This window comes from Sciurus vulgaris (assembly GCF_902686455.1).
Source record: "Sciurus vulgaris genome assembly, chromosome: 5".
Taxonomy (NCBI): domain Eukaryota; kingdom Metazoa; phylum Chordata; class Mammalia; order Rodentia; family Sciuridae; genus Sciurus; species Sciurus vulgaris.
The window spans coordinates 50,780,960-50,797,438 of record NC_136465.1 but is presented as its reverse complement, the minus strand read 5'-3'; the positions used below and the strand labels follow the sequence as shown (position 1 = coordinate 50,797,438).

General features: G+C 34.0%; 1 protein-coding gene across 3 annotated transcripts in view; it reads left to right on the top strand.

The window, feature by feature from the left end:
• Positions 1 to 16,479, top strand: part of HOOK3 (hook microtubule tethering protein 3) — a 162,601-nt gene that overhangs the window by 127,619 nt on the left and 18,503 nt on the right. For all 3 annotated transcript variants that reach the window (XM_079140616.1, XM_079140617.1, XM_079140618.1), the window contains exons 14-17: positions 2,104 to 2,173; positions 4,822 to 4,962; positions 10,554 to 10,641; positions 15,188 to 15,222. In XM_079140616.1, the coding sequence (XP_078996742.1) occupies positions 2,104 to 2,173; positions 4,822 to 4,962; positions 10,554 to 10,641; positions 15,188 to 15,222 (334 nt within the window). The remainder of the gene's footprint in view (positions 1 to 2,103; positions 2,174 to 4,821; positions 4,963 to 10,553; positions 10,642 to 15,187; positions 15,223 to 16,479) is intronic.

Here is a 16,479-nt window from a genome sequence, read left to right as displayed (position 1 = left end):
CATACTGGTCCAAGGATTCATTGTAATCCCAATCAAATCTCTGGATTATTTTTTTGTAAAAATTGACAAACTGATCCTAAAATTGATATGAAAATACAGAGGAGCCAGCATGAAGAACTTCTACAACTTTACTTAAAATTTTGCTGTAAAACTACTTTAATAGAAGCAGCATGGTACCTGTGTAAGAATAGACATAGTGATCAATGTAATTTACCACATTAACAAAATGAAGGTGAAAACAACTGTATATGGTCATGTAAGCTGATACAGAAAAGGCCTTTTTGTGTGTGTCTACGTGTGGTAATGGGGATTTACCCCAACGCCTTGCACATATTAGGCAAACACCCTACCACTGAGGTATACCCCTAATCCTTTTTATTTTATCATGAGACAGGGTCTTGCTAAATTGCCCAGACTGTCCTTGAAATTGGAATCCTCTTGCCCCAGCCTCCTAAGTAACTGAGATGATGGGCATGCACCACCATACCTGGCCCAGAAAAGGCATTTTACAAAACTCAACATCCATTTATAATGTTAAAATCTCAGTATAACTAGGAAGAGAAGAAAACTTCCTTAATCTGATTTTTAAAAATATGAAAAACCTATAGCTAACATTATACTCAATAGTGAAAGACTAAAAGCTTTCCCTCCAAGGTCAGGAATGATACTCATTATCATCAGTTCTATTTAACATAATACTAGAATTTCTAACAAGGGCAATGGGATAAAGGGAATGGAGGAGGAGTTTTAAGAGAAAATTAAATGTTTAGAGGAATATCTTGATGACATTTAATTTGGCAGTGATTCCCTGGAATTGATAGCAAAAGCATAGAAAACAAAAGAAAAAAATAGATGAGTAGGACTTGTATCAGAATTGAAAGCTTTTCCGCATCAAAGGACACTGTCAACCAAGTGAAATTAACCACAAAATAGTAGAAAATATTTGCAAATCATATATTTCATAAGGAATTAATATCTAGACTATATAAAGAGTTTCTGTAAATCAATAGCAGTAAACACAAAATACAACATGGTGGCACAGGGGTGTAATCTCAGCTACTCAGAAGACTGAGGCAATGGGATTACAAGTTAAAGGCTGGCTAGAACAACTTAGGGAGACCCTGTCTCAAAACAAAAAAATGGGTTAGGGTTATATCTCAGTGGTAGGCACCTGCCTAATATGTTTATGCTAGACCCTGAGTAAATGCTTGCCTGGCATGCATGAAACCCTGGGTTTGATCCTCAGCACCTCATACAAAACAAAACTAGAACCACTTAATACCAGTTTGGGTAGCTAATACTCTCCCCCTAGAAAAGAAAAAGAAGTGCTGACGAGAATATGGAGAAATTGGAACTCTTGTACATTGTTGGTAGGAATGATCAGTGCTGTGAAAACCAGTTTGTTGGCTCTTGAGAAAGTTAAACAAAACTACCATATGATTTAGCAACTCCATTCCTAAGTGTATACACAAAAGAATTGAAAATGTTGGACCAACCAAAGGCTTGTGCACAAGTGTTCATAGCAACAGCATTTACAGTCACCAAAAAGTGGAAGCAAAGCAAGTACACATTGATGGATGATTGGATAAACAAAATGTATTTGTATTCAATGGAATATTATTTGCCCACAAAAGGAAGGAAATTCTGATAAATGCCAAAATATGAATGAATCTTTAAAGCATTATTTTAAGTAAACCAGACACAAAAAGATAAATATCGTATGATTCTACTTATATGGGGTATTTAGAGTGGGCAAATCACTGAGACAGAAAGTAGAATAGAGATTACCAGGGACCAGGAAAGAGAGGAATGGAGAGTTATGGCCTAATGTTTTTCAGCATTTCTGATTGAGTGATAAAAAGTTTTGAAAATAGGCGGTGGTAATGGCCACACATTGTGAACTATGCATGCTACATAGTTGTACACTTAAAAAGGTAAAATACTGCAAGACTACTGCATTGTGGTCTTAAACTTGAGTAAAATGGTGATTTTTATCTGTTAAAATTAATGCTTAAGGTAGGGTTTCTTGTAAAAATTGTATTACTTAACTAAAGGATGTACTTGTGCTTTCTATTAACCTTGTATTTACATCTTTGTTTATAGGATTAATGCCTCTGAGCAGTCAGGAGTCTTCAGACAGCTTAGCGGCAGAGATTATTACACCTGAAATCAGGTAAAGAGATTGTGATGTTCACAGTCAAACTGCATCATATTTCTGGAGAAAACTGATTGCTCTACAATTAAAAAGGACCAGTTATTTTTCATTACTAGTACTTAGAATCTGAATTCAGTGTTGAATTTCTGTGTTTTCAACATGTTAGAAGCTTTCTTCAACTGGTCCAACCGATAACTGATTTTTTCATTTCAATAGGGCAGTCTTTCACACAGAGTAAACTAATATATCCTGTTTGGATTCCCTCAACAAGCATTTAGCAGTGTTGGCCAAAGACAAAGATTATGCTTAGCTATCAGCCTGCAAAATATTTTATCTAATAACTACTTGGAATGGTCTGGTAAAGATATAATGCTATAGAGAGGAGGAAATATCTCCCTATCTCTACCTACTCTTCCCTCAATAATTCCTTACCTTTTTATTTAGCCAAAGCATTTTTTAAAGTTCCATTTATTTTAGCATATGCATATGAATGAGAAATGGGTTTGGGTGAAGGCCTCAGTTTCCAGAAGGAAAATGACTAGTTCTGTATATTGTCTTTACCCTTTCTGAGCCTTTTTAAAATGGACACTGACCTTGATTCTTCAGGGGTAGGTGTGGTGGCACACAGTTGTAAAATCAGCTACTTGGGAGACTGAAGCAGGATGATTGATAGTTTGAGACCATCCTGGGCAACTTACTGAGACCCTTTTTCAAAATAAAAAAAGCTGGGGATGAAGCTAAGTGGTGGAGGGCCCCTGTGTTCAATTCCTAGTACTGAGGGGAAAAAAAAATCTTTGGGATTATTAAATGGAATAATGACTGTGTAAAAGTTTTATAAACTTTAAAAGTTGAAATAAAATATTCATTGAATAAATAGTTTAATTTATTATTATTGATATTTATTTAAGAAGTATAAACAAAAGAAGTATACATTCAACATCATGTCTAGAAACATCTTTACTGCTTCCTAATATGTTACTTTATAAATGAACCAATAAAATTAGTTGAATGGATGAATATTTATTATTTAAGAATATTTATAAATAAATGGCTAGGTCCCCCCCAAAAAAAATTTTTTTAAGGACACATATTAGTAATAGGGTGGCTTCCTAAATTAAAAAAAAGAAGAATTATAAAGATTCAACGAGGGTTTTTTTGCATTTACTAGATAAAATTAAAATATGCTCTGTGTTCAGAAGAACTATCAAGAAAATGAAATGATTAACAGTGATCAAAAGATTGTAACTTAAGTCATAGAGGGTTATTTGGTACTTTTTATTGATGTTGAAAGTGTGAAAAATTGGAAAACTTAAAGTAGGGATGAAAGATTAATGTGGAACAACTTTTTTTTTCTTTTTAGCAAATTAACAAAAGGTCTCATGTAAAAGTGTGCTTATCTTTTAACTGAAAAATTGCATTTCTGAGAATTAATCCTAAGGAATATTTTTGTACACAAAAGTATATCCTATTAACATGTTAAAACTCAAAGTTGATAATCTGCCCAATAACTGGGCATTAATTAAATAACTGATTTACTTATATATTTTAATACTATGTCATTTAAAATACTAAAGTATAATTAATAATAAGGATTGTGAACTTTTAAACTGTAAATAGCAGGTACTAGTGCAACATGTGTTGTGTGTTACTATTTTTTTAAGAATATGTGCATATATGTATACAGATATAGAAGGCTGTATTTCAACCATAGTTCTTTTGCATCAAAGCATTAAAGAGAATTATAGTTTCTTTTATCTTTTATTCTGTACAATAAGTGTGTTTGCTTTGTAATTGAAAAATATAAAGTTATTGTTGCCCATATGCAAAATATTTCACATTCTATATAATTTCTTGAATTAAGTGACAAGTTTGACTCATCTTTTCAGTAACAAAAGTAAAAATACTTCATAAGATTTATGGTGTTTACAAAGTAAGAGCTTATTTTAATATGTATCCTCATTTTGATTTGGTTTTTTAGTTTTTCATGAGAAGCACAGCTTTTCATAGTATCTAGCATCTGATAGCACTCTTTTTATGAGCCCCTCTAAAGAAGACCCTGTGTAAAGAAAAAAGAACTATATAGTCAATAAACATTTTCATATGAATTATTTATTTAATTATATCAGCTCCGAAGTAAATGTGGCTACAAGTTCAGTGTGACTGTTGCTTTTAACATTCCTCTTTATAAGCTTTTTGCCTTAGCACAAAGAACCCAAAACCATGCAGTCCAATAACCTGACTTTAATAATTCAACTTGATACAAAGCTACGCTTTCTGTAGGAATGGGCGTGCTGAATTTCTTGAAAACAGTCCTCCAAATGATTATAATGTAAGAGCCTGGCTTTAGAGATCATGTTTTCTTATGAGAACCAAAGAACAAATAAATTTGTTCACAGCTTAAACATTTAAATCAGAAGGAAAACAGGATTTAAATTGCCTTCATTATAAGACATGATATATAGAGACTCTATTATCTTAAGATTTTTCATTCTTAAAAGAATTTAAGATCTGAAATGCAATGCCTTAACAGTTACAAAGAAGCTTAATTCATTTGCAGGTACTTTCTCACTTCCATTCTATGCATTGAGTGTAACTATGCATGCTGGAATTTTATACCTATATCATATTAATATACCAGATAATCAGTTTTCATTTTGCTCATTCAGGGAGAAACTTATTCGTCTTCAGCATGAGAATAGAATGCTAAAAATTAATCAAGAGGGTTCAGACAATGAAAAAATTGCCTTATTGCAGAGCCTTTTAGATGATGCAAATCTACGCAAGAATGAACTGGAGACAGAGAACAGGTAGAGTATATATAGGTGGCAGCATCCAGCCACAGGCTCTCCTATTTGTGTTGATTTTGATTCCCTTAAACAAAGGGAATTTGGAATCATATTTTGAAAAGGGGTCATATGCTTATGATATTTCCTTTGAAGAATACTTTATTTGTCCACTTAGAATAGTCTTGCCAAAAAGTATTGTACATCTTTGTATTAGCATTATCTTCTTGATTTTTTCAAGCAAAATTATGCTACAGTTCTACCATTTATCCTTTCTAATCACTAGTTAAAATTAAAAAAAAGAAAAGAAAACTAATTATTAATTCAGCCTTTTACAACAATTTCAATTCATAGTTCATAATCAGGTTAATAAAGTTTTTTTTTCATGGGCTGATATTTCAAAGGTTCCATTGGCATGGAGTTGAATTAACAAAGCATTATTTTTTTCTGATATGTTATTTATTGTGACATTAAAAGGAAGTCATTTCTCTAATGAGCAATTCAGTTATTTTGAGAATTTAGAATCTGTAAATTTAACAAGAAAAATCAAATATAAATTTTCAGAGTCAGAGTAAAATCAGTAGTTTCCTCTAACAAGGGTTACCTTTATTTTTTTCTTGTAACTATCTTTGGGTTCTTTTCCTTTTAGGAAATGTTTCTTAAATAACAAACACGTTGTTTTTCTTTTTCTTACTGCTATGATATGCTGTCTTTGGGGATATTTTATATTTCTATATAATTTATATCATTTCATAGTTTGCCTGATATTACAAATTCTGTGTTTATTGTGCCTGATTGCTTTGGCCTTTTGCAAGTGAGTCAATCTTGTGAGTCAGTTTTATATATCCTACCCTTCTTTTCATAGCTTTAAGTTTTAATGCTACTGATGCAGGAACAGGTAACAATATAAATTGGCATAAATTCCAGAGTGATTATAAGAGCACCATTAAATGCAAAGAGAAGGAAAACATTTTTACATCAACTCTAATGCTGTAAACATAGAAACAGAAATGCACAGGCATTTTACTACAGTAAACAACACTTCTCAGAGCTGCCTGTGCAAAATGCTGTAAACATAGAAACATAGAAAATGAGTGGTGTTTTTTGTTGTTGTTTGTTTGTTTGTTTGTTTTTTGGTTTTTTTTTTTTTTTTTTAAGTATTAGAAAAAGTAGAAAATACAGTAAGTTGAGGAAGAATTATAGAAAACAACTTGCAATCAGTAGTCCCTGAGGTGGAAGTAACTCATGTTTGCCTATTAATCCTTTGCCTCTGAGCTGTATTAACTATGGTCAGAACAACTTCTCCTTACCCTAACTTTTCCCCCTATTAGAAAAATACCCACAACTTCTTTCATAGTGCTTTGTATTGTTTTTCATGAGCTTTTCAATTATTGCTCTTTTTCTCATTAGAAACAGGACAGCTATTGTCTCTTACACCATCCTTATATATGTATACAACTGATTATCTCCTAAGATCCTAGGTTATTAACAGCTGTTTACAACCTAGTGTTATGTTTGTTTCTTAACTTAAAAAACTGATGACAATGTACCTTTAGATTATGACCACCAGTGATCCGTGATAATAACAACTAATATTTTTTAAGCACCTCTTTGTTCCAAACTTTGTGCTAAGTGTTTTAAATGTGTTCTTTCTTATTTTAACAAAAGTTTTACAGAAGAGGGAGCTTTGACTCAGACTTAGGCTTCCTGGCTTCACAGCCCTTGTACCTAACTGGTACCCACTCCCTTGACATTTTATCTTCTAGAATTTTTGTAGAACTTTTATTTTCTTTCCTGTTCTGTTTTCCTCCTAAGTGAATTAATCTAAATTTGGTCTTCCTGAGTTTATAAATATTTACCTTATCTCTAAGTTGATCTCTTAATAGATTACAGCATTAGACTGGGGGACAGGAACCCTGAGTTTTAGTCCCACTGTGTCTTGTTGGTTTATTTCACACTGGTTTAGTTAGGGGTACCATTTTACTCCTAGATAGATGTTCCTTATTTCTCATATGCTTCTCCATTCATTAGTATCTAGTGCTGAAGTCACTCAGTGAGTGTCATCTTTATCAGCCAGCCATCTTCATAACAAGATTTGTTTATAAGCCCCAAATTTTCTGCACATGCCTCATTAATTTCAGTTACTTTCGATAGAGGAGAATAGAATTCATTGGCAGTTTTCATACTTTCCAAAACACCAAACTCATCTTGTTTTATCAATTTGGTCCCAACCTTCAGACTGACTACAGTAAACAACACTTCTCAGAGCTGCCTGTGCAAAATTGCTGATTTGCACTATTCCAGTACCATTTCTGGTATTATCCATTTGTGTTTTTCTGAACTTATGCACAAAAGCAGAGCAGACCTCATGTGCAGGACCCCATGTGCAGCATCCAGCGGGCCCAGCCCTTAGCCACAGTGCCATGTTTGAAAGACTGCTAAGTGTCACCACATGTCTCATCTTTTAATCTTAACCTTTAAATATAATTGGTTGGCACCCCATATGTCAGCTGTTGGTAGGCCATGTTTATAGTAGGCCTCCAAAGTCCTTTCCAGTGAGTCAGCTTTTTTTTTTTTTTTTTTTTTTTTTTTTTATCTGTATTCCTGTTGTTGATGAAACAATATTAGGAGAGGGATGAAACGATGAGAGTGGAGCCATAACAAAATTGCCCAGGGAGCTTTCTCAAAGTACCCATGATTTTGTTTCCTTACTCTTCTGAGAAGATTATCTATGTATTCAGTAATTAAACTTTGATTAAAAAGTTAACTAAATTCCTGAAGGAAGAAAGAAGGTAGAGACAATTCACATTCATAAAATATCTGCTATGTGCCAGGACTGTGCCTAACACACTGTATATGTTATCTCAGTTCATCCTCTAGACAACTCCATGAGTGAAGTAGGCATTATAATCCTTTTATTTATAGATGTTCTTTTTCATGTATATTCATATATATATATATATATTTATATTTGTGTTGCATGCTTCATATGTTAACAGTTATATTTACTTGTCCATTCCCATTGTTGGGCATTTACCTTGTTTTCAAATCCCCCAAGGAACATGTTGGTACAAACTGATTATACTTTATGACATTTACAATGGTCTCTACCTAGTAGTAGGCTTACAATGTTAATTAATGAAATAATCTCAAAAGTGGCTAAGACAAAAGTTAAAATCATCTTCTAATTTGAAACATTTTTCCCATTTGTTTTCTGAAAAGACTGAACAAAATTACAGTGTATTGATAATGTATTTATGAACTTGTGTTCAATCTAGATTTTCAGGTAACTTGATACCTTAAAACTTGGATGAAAAATATTTTAATAAACTTTCTGGCTGTTTGAATTCCAACTACTCATTGCCCTCTTTTGCCCTTAATTTGAGGCAGTCTGGCTTCTACACCCATTTTATTAAAGTATTTCTTACTAAAATAACCTGTTTTTTTTTTTTTTTTTTTTTTGGTGCTGGCGATCGAACCCAGGGCCTTGTGCTTACAAGGCAAGCACTCTACCGACTGAGCTATCCCCCCAGCCCCTAACCTGTCATTTTTTAAATGACTAATCCAGGAGGAATATTCAAGACTTCATCTTTTCTCATCTCTCTTTACTATATTCAGTGCTGCTTATTTCCTTTTCCTCCAAACTTTTTAAAAAAAATTCAGTAACATCCCACTCGTTTCTCCTCTAATACTCTTGATTTTTCTTCACAGTAAAGTTTTCTTCCCTATCGCTTGGCTGATATGCCACTGGACATCTTTGTTCCTCATTACTACTCTATTTCACATTCTTTCTACACAGTACCATTTATGATTTTAGTTAACCTCAGATGGCTCTCAAGTATGCAACCTCAACTTGCATGCACTTTTCTCTACACTTTAGGTTCCAGGTATAATGCTGTTTGACAGACTTTTCTAAGCACATTTTCAACAAATACAAAATCAGATGCCTTCTACTTCTTTTTTCAGACAGTTCTCCTGTCTTTCCTTTCTCAGTAAATTTCAGAGTCCTAAGTGTTATTTTAAATTCCTGTATTCTTTTGCCATTTCTCCTTTTAGTTTAGTTCCTTCTCTCTTCCTTGTATTTCAGGCATATTTTAATCTTCTCCCAGTCTTCAGGCCTGTCTTTGACCTTTCAAATAATATCTCTACTCTAAAACCAATGTGATCTTTTTAAAATGCTGTCAGATTTTTGAAATCCTTCAGTATCACCCAAGACCTAGGGAACCAAGCTTGCTACTGAAGTATACATCATAATGAGCTAGATAATTTATGAAGCCCTGGAATCAGTATTATTAAAGTTTGGGTTTGTTTTGGGTTATTCCAATTTCAGCCAAATTTTAGATAAATTTCATATACTTGGCATTTAAACACAGTACCTTGTTTTTTGTTTGTTTCTGTTTTTTATATTTTATTTTGAGAAGGGTCTTAGAATCTTGCTAAGTTGTCTAGGCAGACCTCAAACTTGTGAACCTCCTGCCTCAGCCTCCTGAGTAGCTGGGATTACAGGCATACACCACTGTGCCAGGTTCATTTTTTGGTGCTTTTGTTGAATATCCTGTCTCAAACCCCCTTTCCCTTAACCACATGGGAATTTCATTTATTGTTCTAGTCTGAATTCAAGTCAAACCTATCTTAATTACTCCATGGAATTCTTGCTTCTTTGAATAATCATCATTTCTTTTATATATTCCTGTGTACTATTTTGAAGTATTTATTTCATTGTATTTTATTTGCTTACCTTTTGATGTCTACTGCACTATATATTCCTTTTCAAAGATCTTTTCATGTTAATGCTGAGAACAGCGCCTGCCACATAGTCTTCATAAACATACTGAACTAAATTTCAGATAAATAACTATGCATAAGCACTTTGGTTTTAAAAAATGTGTCTACCAAAATACTGTATTAGAAATCATCCTAGAAATTTCAAGCACCTCCGGAACACTATAAGACAGGTAGTTCTCATCAAACTTTGTAGATGAGAAACAGACTCAGGGAGGCCAGGCCACAGGCCCAATGTGATATAATCTGAGTGGGGACTTCTAGGATGGCCACCCTGGAGAATCCCCAGAGAACTTAAAATGAAAATCCTCAAAAGAGAGCTCAAAGAAAGTAGCAGCAGCATAAGCTCCAGCTGTCCTGCCTACTTGAACTCCTGTTCTGGTGAGACTGCGACATCCTCAAGCCTGGAGAGCAGGCCTCAGGCATTCACACAGCTGGCACTCTGATGGCCAGCTGTATGCCTGGGACGAGTCACCTCACTGCTTTTATACTGGAGGCACCATGGATTGTCATAAATTTACTCTTTTTCTTTTTGTTTTTTTAAACTTATCTGTATTAACTTTTTGGTAATTGCCTTTGCTAGTGTTTTTATTTAATTAATATAGATAGGTTATATGTTTTGCCAAAAAGAAAAAAAAAATCACGCAGTAGAAAAAATAATGTGAAAAGTAAACTTTCCCAATGACATGAGACTGCTACTAAACTACCATATAGTATTACTATAACATTTGCTTTAGTTTGCTAATAATACTTTGTGTAACTAATATGACAACCAAAGGAATAGTAGCATAAATAAGTCTGTACTTAAAAAATTAATGTACATTTTTTTCTAGGCTGGTGAATCAAAGACTTCTGGAAGTACAGTCACAAGTTGAAGAACTGCAGAAATCTTTACAAGATCAAGGCTCAAAAGCAGAAGATGTAAGTTTTAATATATACCAGCCATGGTCCAGAAGTTTTACAAAGCTAAGAAAAGTTGTATACCTGATGGTCTCTCTCAAAATAAGTTAGCAGTAGATTGGTTATGGAAAAGAAACTGTTACTCTTTTTTATTAACTTATGAAAAAGACTAGATAGTACTTAATTATCTATTTCAGATTCACTTTGCTGAGAATTAGTTCATTTCTGGTTACCAAATAAGGAATTGAGACTTTATGTTTATGCTCAACTCAGCATTCAAATGTCAAGAATAGGGTTCCCCCCCTCTGGTCAAAAAATAAATAAATAAATATAAATATATTTTTTTAAGTAGAAAATTTTAATGTAAATTAGATACTTAAGAAAATAATGCCATCCCTTAGAAGTCAATTTTCCCTGAATTTGTGAATCCCTCCTACTGCTTTTGAGACAGGGTAGTACCCTGTTGCCTATGATGAACTTGCACTCTTCTTGCTTCAGGCTCCAGAGTAGCTGGGTATACAGGTGTGCACCACTGAGCCTGCTTTAAATATTTCTTTAGCACTCTGCATATTGCATATCTCTGCCTATAAGATTGACACGTTCCCTGTGGAATGTGGTATATGTATTGAGCCAAAGAGGATGCCTTTCTTCACCTCAACATGCTAACCATATATCAGAGTACTTTGGTAACAAATAGTTCATCATTCTCTGGCAAACGCATAGCTAGTAGCTGGGTATAGTAGCATATGCCTGTAATTCTAGTAACCCAGGATGCTGAGACAGGAGGATTGCAAATTCAAGGCCAGCCTCAGCAACTTAACGAGACCCTTTCTCAAAAATAAAAAGGGCTAGGGATATAGCTCAGTGGTAAAGTGCCCCTGGTTTAACCCCCAGTACCAAGGAAAAAAAAAAGAGAGACAGAGACAGACTGATTAGATCATAAATGACAAGTCTTTTCCATTTAATCAGCAGTATACAATAGAACTAAAGCTTATAAAGTATTCAGAAATAGTGTTGAGGAAATCTAAGTTTTATTTATTTAACTAGTCTTTGCCTCAGCCAGCTGTTTTGTTTTTTCCTGTTGCGTTATTTGCTATAAGTTTAGCCTTTGGTTATTGTTTGCATTGATACAGTCATTTGAAGGGATCAACTTCAAAAGTATATATTCAGCCACTTGCCCTTATTAACATAAGAGGGTATTAAAACAAAAGTAATCAAAGAGAGGAAGTTAAGTAAATACTTAAAATCTGAGAATACTAGATATCTAATATTCCAGAAGGACTTAATTTTATCAGTTTCTACATATATACATCTAGTCTAGATTGGCAACATGCCCTTCTTTATGATTAGCAATTTTAGTTTATCTCTTAAATATTGTCTTGGTAGCCATCTTAGTTTCCCAAATTGATTGTCAACTCCTGTCGTTGTCACCAGCATTTAAATTATGACTTGATTAAAATGGAACTAGTTTGAAGTGTCATACTTATTGGAGTAGGGAGTGTGCTGGTGATTGAACCCAGTGCTTCCTATGTGCTAAGCAAGCTCTCTGCCACTGAGCTGTAACCCCAGCCCAGTGTCACGCTTTTAAAGGAGGCATGTTTTTATCCAGAATGTTAGATCACAAAGAGCAAACCACCATTGGTATACTAAAACAGTATTAAGCCTAATTAAGAATATCTTTGAAATAAACCATGGGTTGTAACATTTTCTATTCATTGATATCTCTAGGTCCCTTACTGGGATAAATGGAAAAATTTGTTCTGGTCTCTAAAACTTAAAGGATACTTTTGTGTACTTGTTTTGATCAGGAGGAGAAGGGCATATCATAAACTGAAAGTAAATATGGCAAACTATCGATGCCAGCTAAACTTTAGTATTCAAAGATGACCATTGTAAACCAAAAATAAAGGAGTTTATTATTTAAACATAACTTGGCATAGCCTGGCTAGGTAATCAAATCTAACTAAATATGCTGTGGCCCATTACTTTAAGAGAACATTTCAGTAGTGAATTGCCAGTCCTACCAAATACTATTTGCATAAATTGATCTATTTATTTGACTGCCCAGATGGTAATGAGACTTCTTGCTTTAAATTAAGCAAAAATTCCCTCTAAACTCTTTTCTGTATGTAGAAAAGATTCAAATGGAAAACTATCTCTATTTTAAAACTCTGCCTTCAAGCCGGGCATGGTGGTGCATGCCTCTAATTCTAGGTGCTGGGTAGGCTGAGGCAGGAGGATCTTGAGTTCAAAGCCAGCCTCAGCAAGTGAAGTGCAAAGCCTTCAGTGAGACCCTGTCTCTAAATAAAATACAAAATAAGGCTGGGGATGTGGCTCAGTGGTTGAGTGCCCCTGAGTTCAATCCCTGGTACCACCCCCCAAATAAAAAAAAAACATCTCAACCTTCAAATGGCTTAGAAAAATGAAGAGTACAATACAGGGTATCTGATTTTTTTGCCCCCGCACAGTTGATGTTTTGCCTTATGTTTCTCTTCACTAACTCACAGTGTTACATCTCAGGAATGTGTGTCACATAGAGCAACCTGCCAGATGGAATTGAACCCCTCTGAGGAACAACAGCATAGTTTCCACCTGTGTCTGTAGTCAAAACACAGTTCGTTCATGTGACCTTAAGTCAGAGTAGGATGGTTTGCATATTTTTATTATTATTTTTATGTCATTTGTTTTTAGCATGGAAGCAGAAAAGCATTGTTATATCCAGTCATATGGATAATTTGAGCTAGCCACAGTATATAAAACTCCAGAGAACAAGACAGGATGAGGAGAACATAGAAGAAAGAAAAATGTACATTTCTGAAAAAAATGCATATCTTTTACTTCTGTTCATGAATTACTAAATCGTTCCTTCTATTGGCTGCTGTGTTTGCTTCATACTAATATGTCCTCTCTGTCTCTTGGCATGGTTTCTGCTCAAGGCTATTGTAAGTATGGCTTCCTGTTCATTTCTATATATTGAGCAGTTTTTAGATTTATATCTGTTATTTAACATCATAGTTGATGTTGAAATTTTAAATAAAGGCAATTATATGCAAAATGGATATATGATATTACTTGCCTTATATGTTTATGTCCTTTATAGTTAAGATACTTAAAGAATATCCAGATCTTAAAAAGTCAAATCATAGAGAAATCTACCCTTTTTTTCCCCATAATTCTTGCTATGTCCATTATTATAATTAATTCATTTATATAAATTATCTTGACACTAGCATCATATTGCAATCTGGCTTCCTCCTGCTACACATTTTGATAATAACAGTCTTCAGTTTGGAAAGACACTGTACATAGAAGGCATAGAAGGGATGGTCATACATGGGTTTTGGGGTCTTGCAGACCTGGGTTTTAGTTTTGAATCTATTACTTGAAAGCTTCTAGATATTCTTCAGCCTCATCTTTTTCAACTTTAAGATGGGGCTAATATTACAATGTTGTGAGGTTTACATAAGATAATTGTATATGACACCCTTTAGTGCAGTGCCTTGTGTATTAGCTATCTCTTTAATTATTTTATTATCCATTATCTCAGTTCAAGTTAATTTTACTAGAGTCTAATCAAAACATAATTACAAAATTAAAGTTAAGGGTTTTTTTTAAATAATTCAATTTTTATTACTCTGTGCCAGAGAGAACAATTAATAATCAAAATGCTAATAGGATTGTTATCTTTCTGTGTATTTGAGGAATGTAGTGATACAGGACATACTGAGAAAAGAAGTGCATTTGAAATGTTCCTAAGTTGTATTAAAGTGGACTTGAATAAACAATTATGATGGTGACCATTATTAAATAATGCAACTGAAAATTGAAGAACTTAGTGTAAGGGGTTGTTCTTTCCTCATTGCTACTGTTGATCAATTGGACAATTTGTATAAGTATGTATTAATTGGGTTTGGCTGAATTAATTATATAATTATTTATTTTGAAATGTTTTATAAAATTTATTAATATATACCCTTTTAAGTGATTCTATATATAGAATGCTTTTATTGTTTATTTTTAGGTCAATTTTTATCTCCAGGTTTTCAGGAGACTTTTCAGAAAAAGGGAAAAGAGAGACCTTTTAAAAAACAAAATACCCAAAGCCAAATTCTCCACAACATACTAAAATCTGTACATACTATCATCCTTCACATTTCCCATGCCCTTACATAAATTATATGTAGCCTGTGCATATTCACAAGTCAGTAAGTATGGGAAATGCTCAGAGACTTCATCATGATGCAAGGGAAACAATACAACAGATAAAATGTTTTTTGGGAAGGCTCTTATATTATTAGTGTCTTACCTGTATATTGAGTCTATCAGAAATATTAATAGTCATTAATTTGACTGTAAATAAAGGATTCAGATAAAGTTTCTGGAAATTTATACTGATTGTTACCACTTATTGCTTCTCTGTCTTTATTAAAGAGAATTAAGCTGTGACATATAATGTTTTGAGTCTCTGATCAAAGAAATCACTAAGGGTTCACTCAAAGTTACTACTGTTAATTTTTAAAAAATTTGTTAGTTAAAGTACTAAACTAATTTTTATTTTTATTTTCAGTCAGTACTTCTAAAAAAGAAGCTTGAAGAACATTTGTAAGTATAAAAGCTGTTGAGGTTTATTATATTGTGGAACAAAAGTGCTTTGTGTTGTGGGATCTAGAGGTTCTCGGCAGTGGCACAGTTGGTCCTTGAAGATATAGAAAATTCTTTTAACACGTTAGTAGTGCCTACAAGGTTATCTACGCCAAGAATCCTCAAGTCAGGATAGTAACTACTTTAGAATTGTTTTCTCCTGTGAGACTTCAGGCTTTCATATCTTCATGGTGGCATTTATAATCATAGTTAGGAGTATGAGACACTAAATTAAGGATCAGAAAACTTCTGTGAAAGGCAGGATAGTAATTACCTTAGGCTGTGTAAGTGCTGGTGTCTGTCAACAGCCACTCAGCAATTATTTATAATTTGAAAGCAGCCATGGACAATACTAAACTAGTGGTTGTGATTGTGCTCCAATAAAACTTCATATATAAAGACAGGCAGCCAGCTGAGTGCACACAAACTCAGAGTTAATCTTAGTGATTAACTCTGAAGTATGACCAGTGAAATATTCCTTTTTAAGTAAATTTTTTTGAAGTCTAAACCTTAGACATCAGATTTTCACATATTTCCTTGAATCACAAATATATCTAAGTAGGTCTCCCCCTACCCACTATCAAGTATCAGAGATGGTTTACCACTGAGCTACATCTCCAGCCCTTTTTGTGTTTTATTTTGAAGCTGACCTGGAACTTGCAATTCTCCTGCCTCGGCCCTCTGAGTCACAAATGTTATGGCGAGATCGTAATAAATCACCCAGTCAGTCTTAAAGCAGGAGATGGAACCATCTTTACTCACCAGCTGGCGGTTCGAATTCACCAGCTGGCAGGACACAGGAAGGCTGCAAGTCTACACCCTTCCACCCCTTCCAGGGGTTATAGTACACCTTTTATATCATAAGTAAAGCATGTCAGTACATTAATTGCAAGCGGCTGTTGCAATGAGTCAGAGAATACTTGCTAACATTTAAACAAATGTTAACATTTTATGTAGTTAGGGTACACTGCCCAAGAAAAATGTAACCCAGAGGGAGAAAAATCTTACACTGTATAAGAATTGCCTTTTTGCCAAACATGCTATGCTAGGCAACTCTTGATGGGTACAGAGGTGGGGTGTTCCCATGGGAGAAGCATTTCCTGTGTAACATGGAGTCTCAGGGTAAAATGGAGTCTGTTTGGTCATCATATAGCCTGACCCACAACAGTACCACACCTGGCTTTTGAGTAGGACTTTTTAATCTAAAAGAAGAAATAA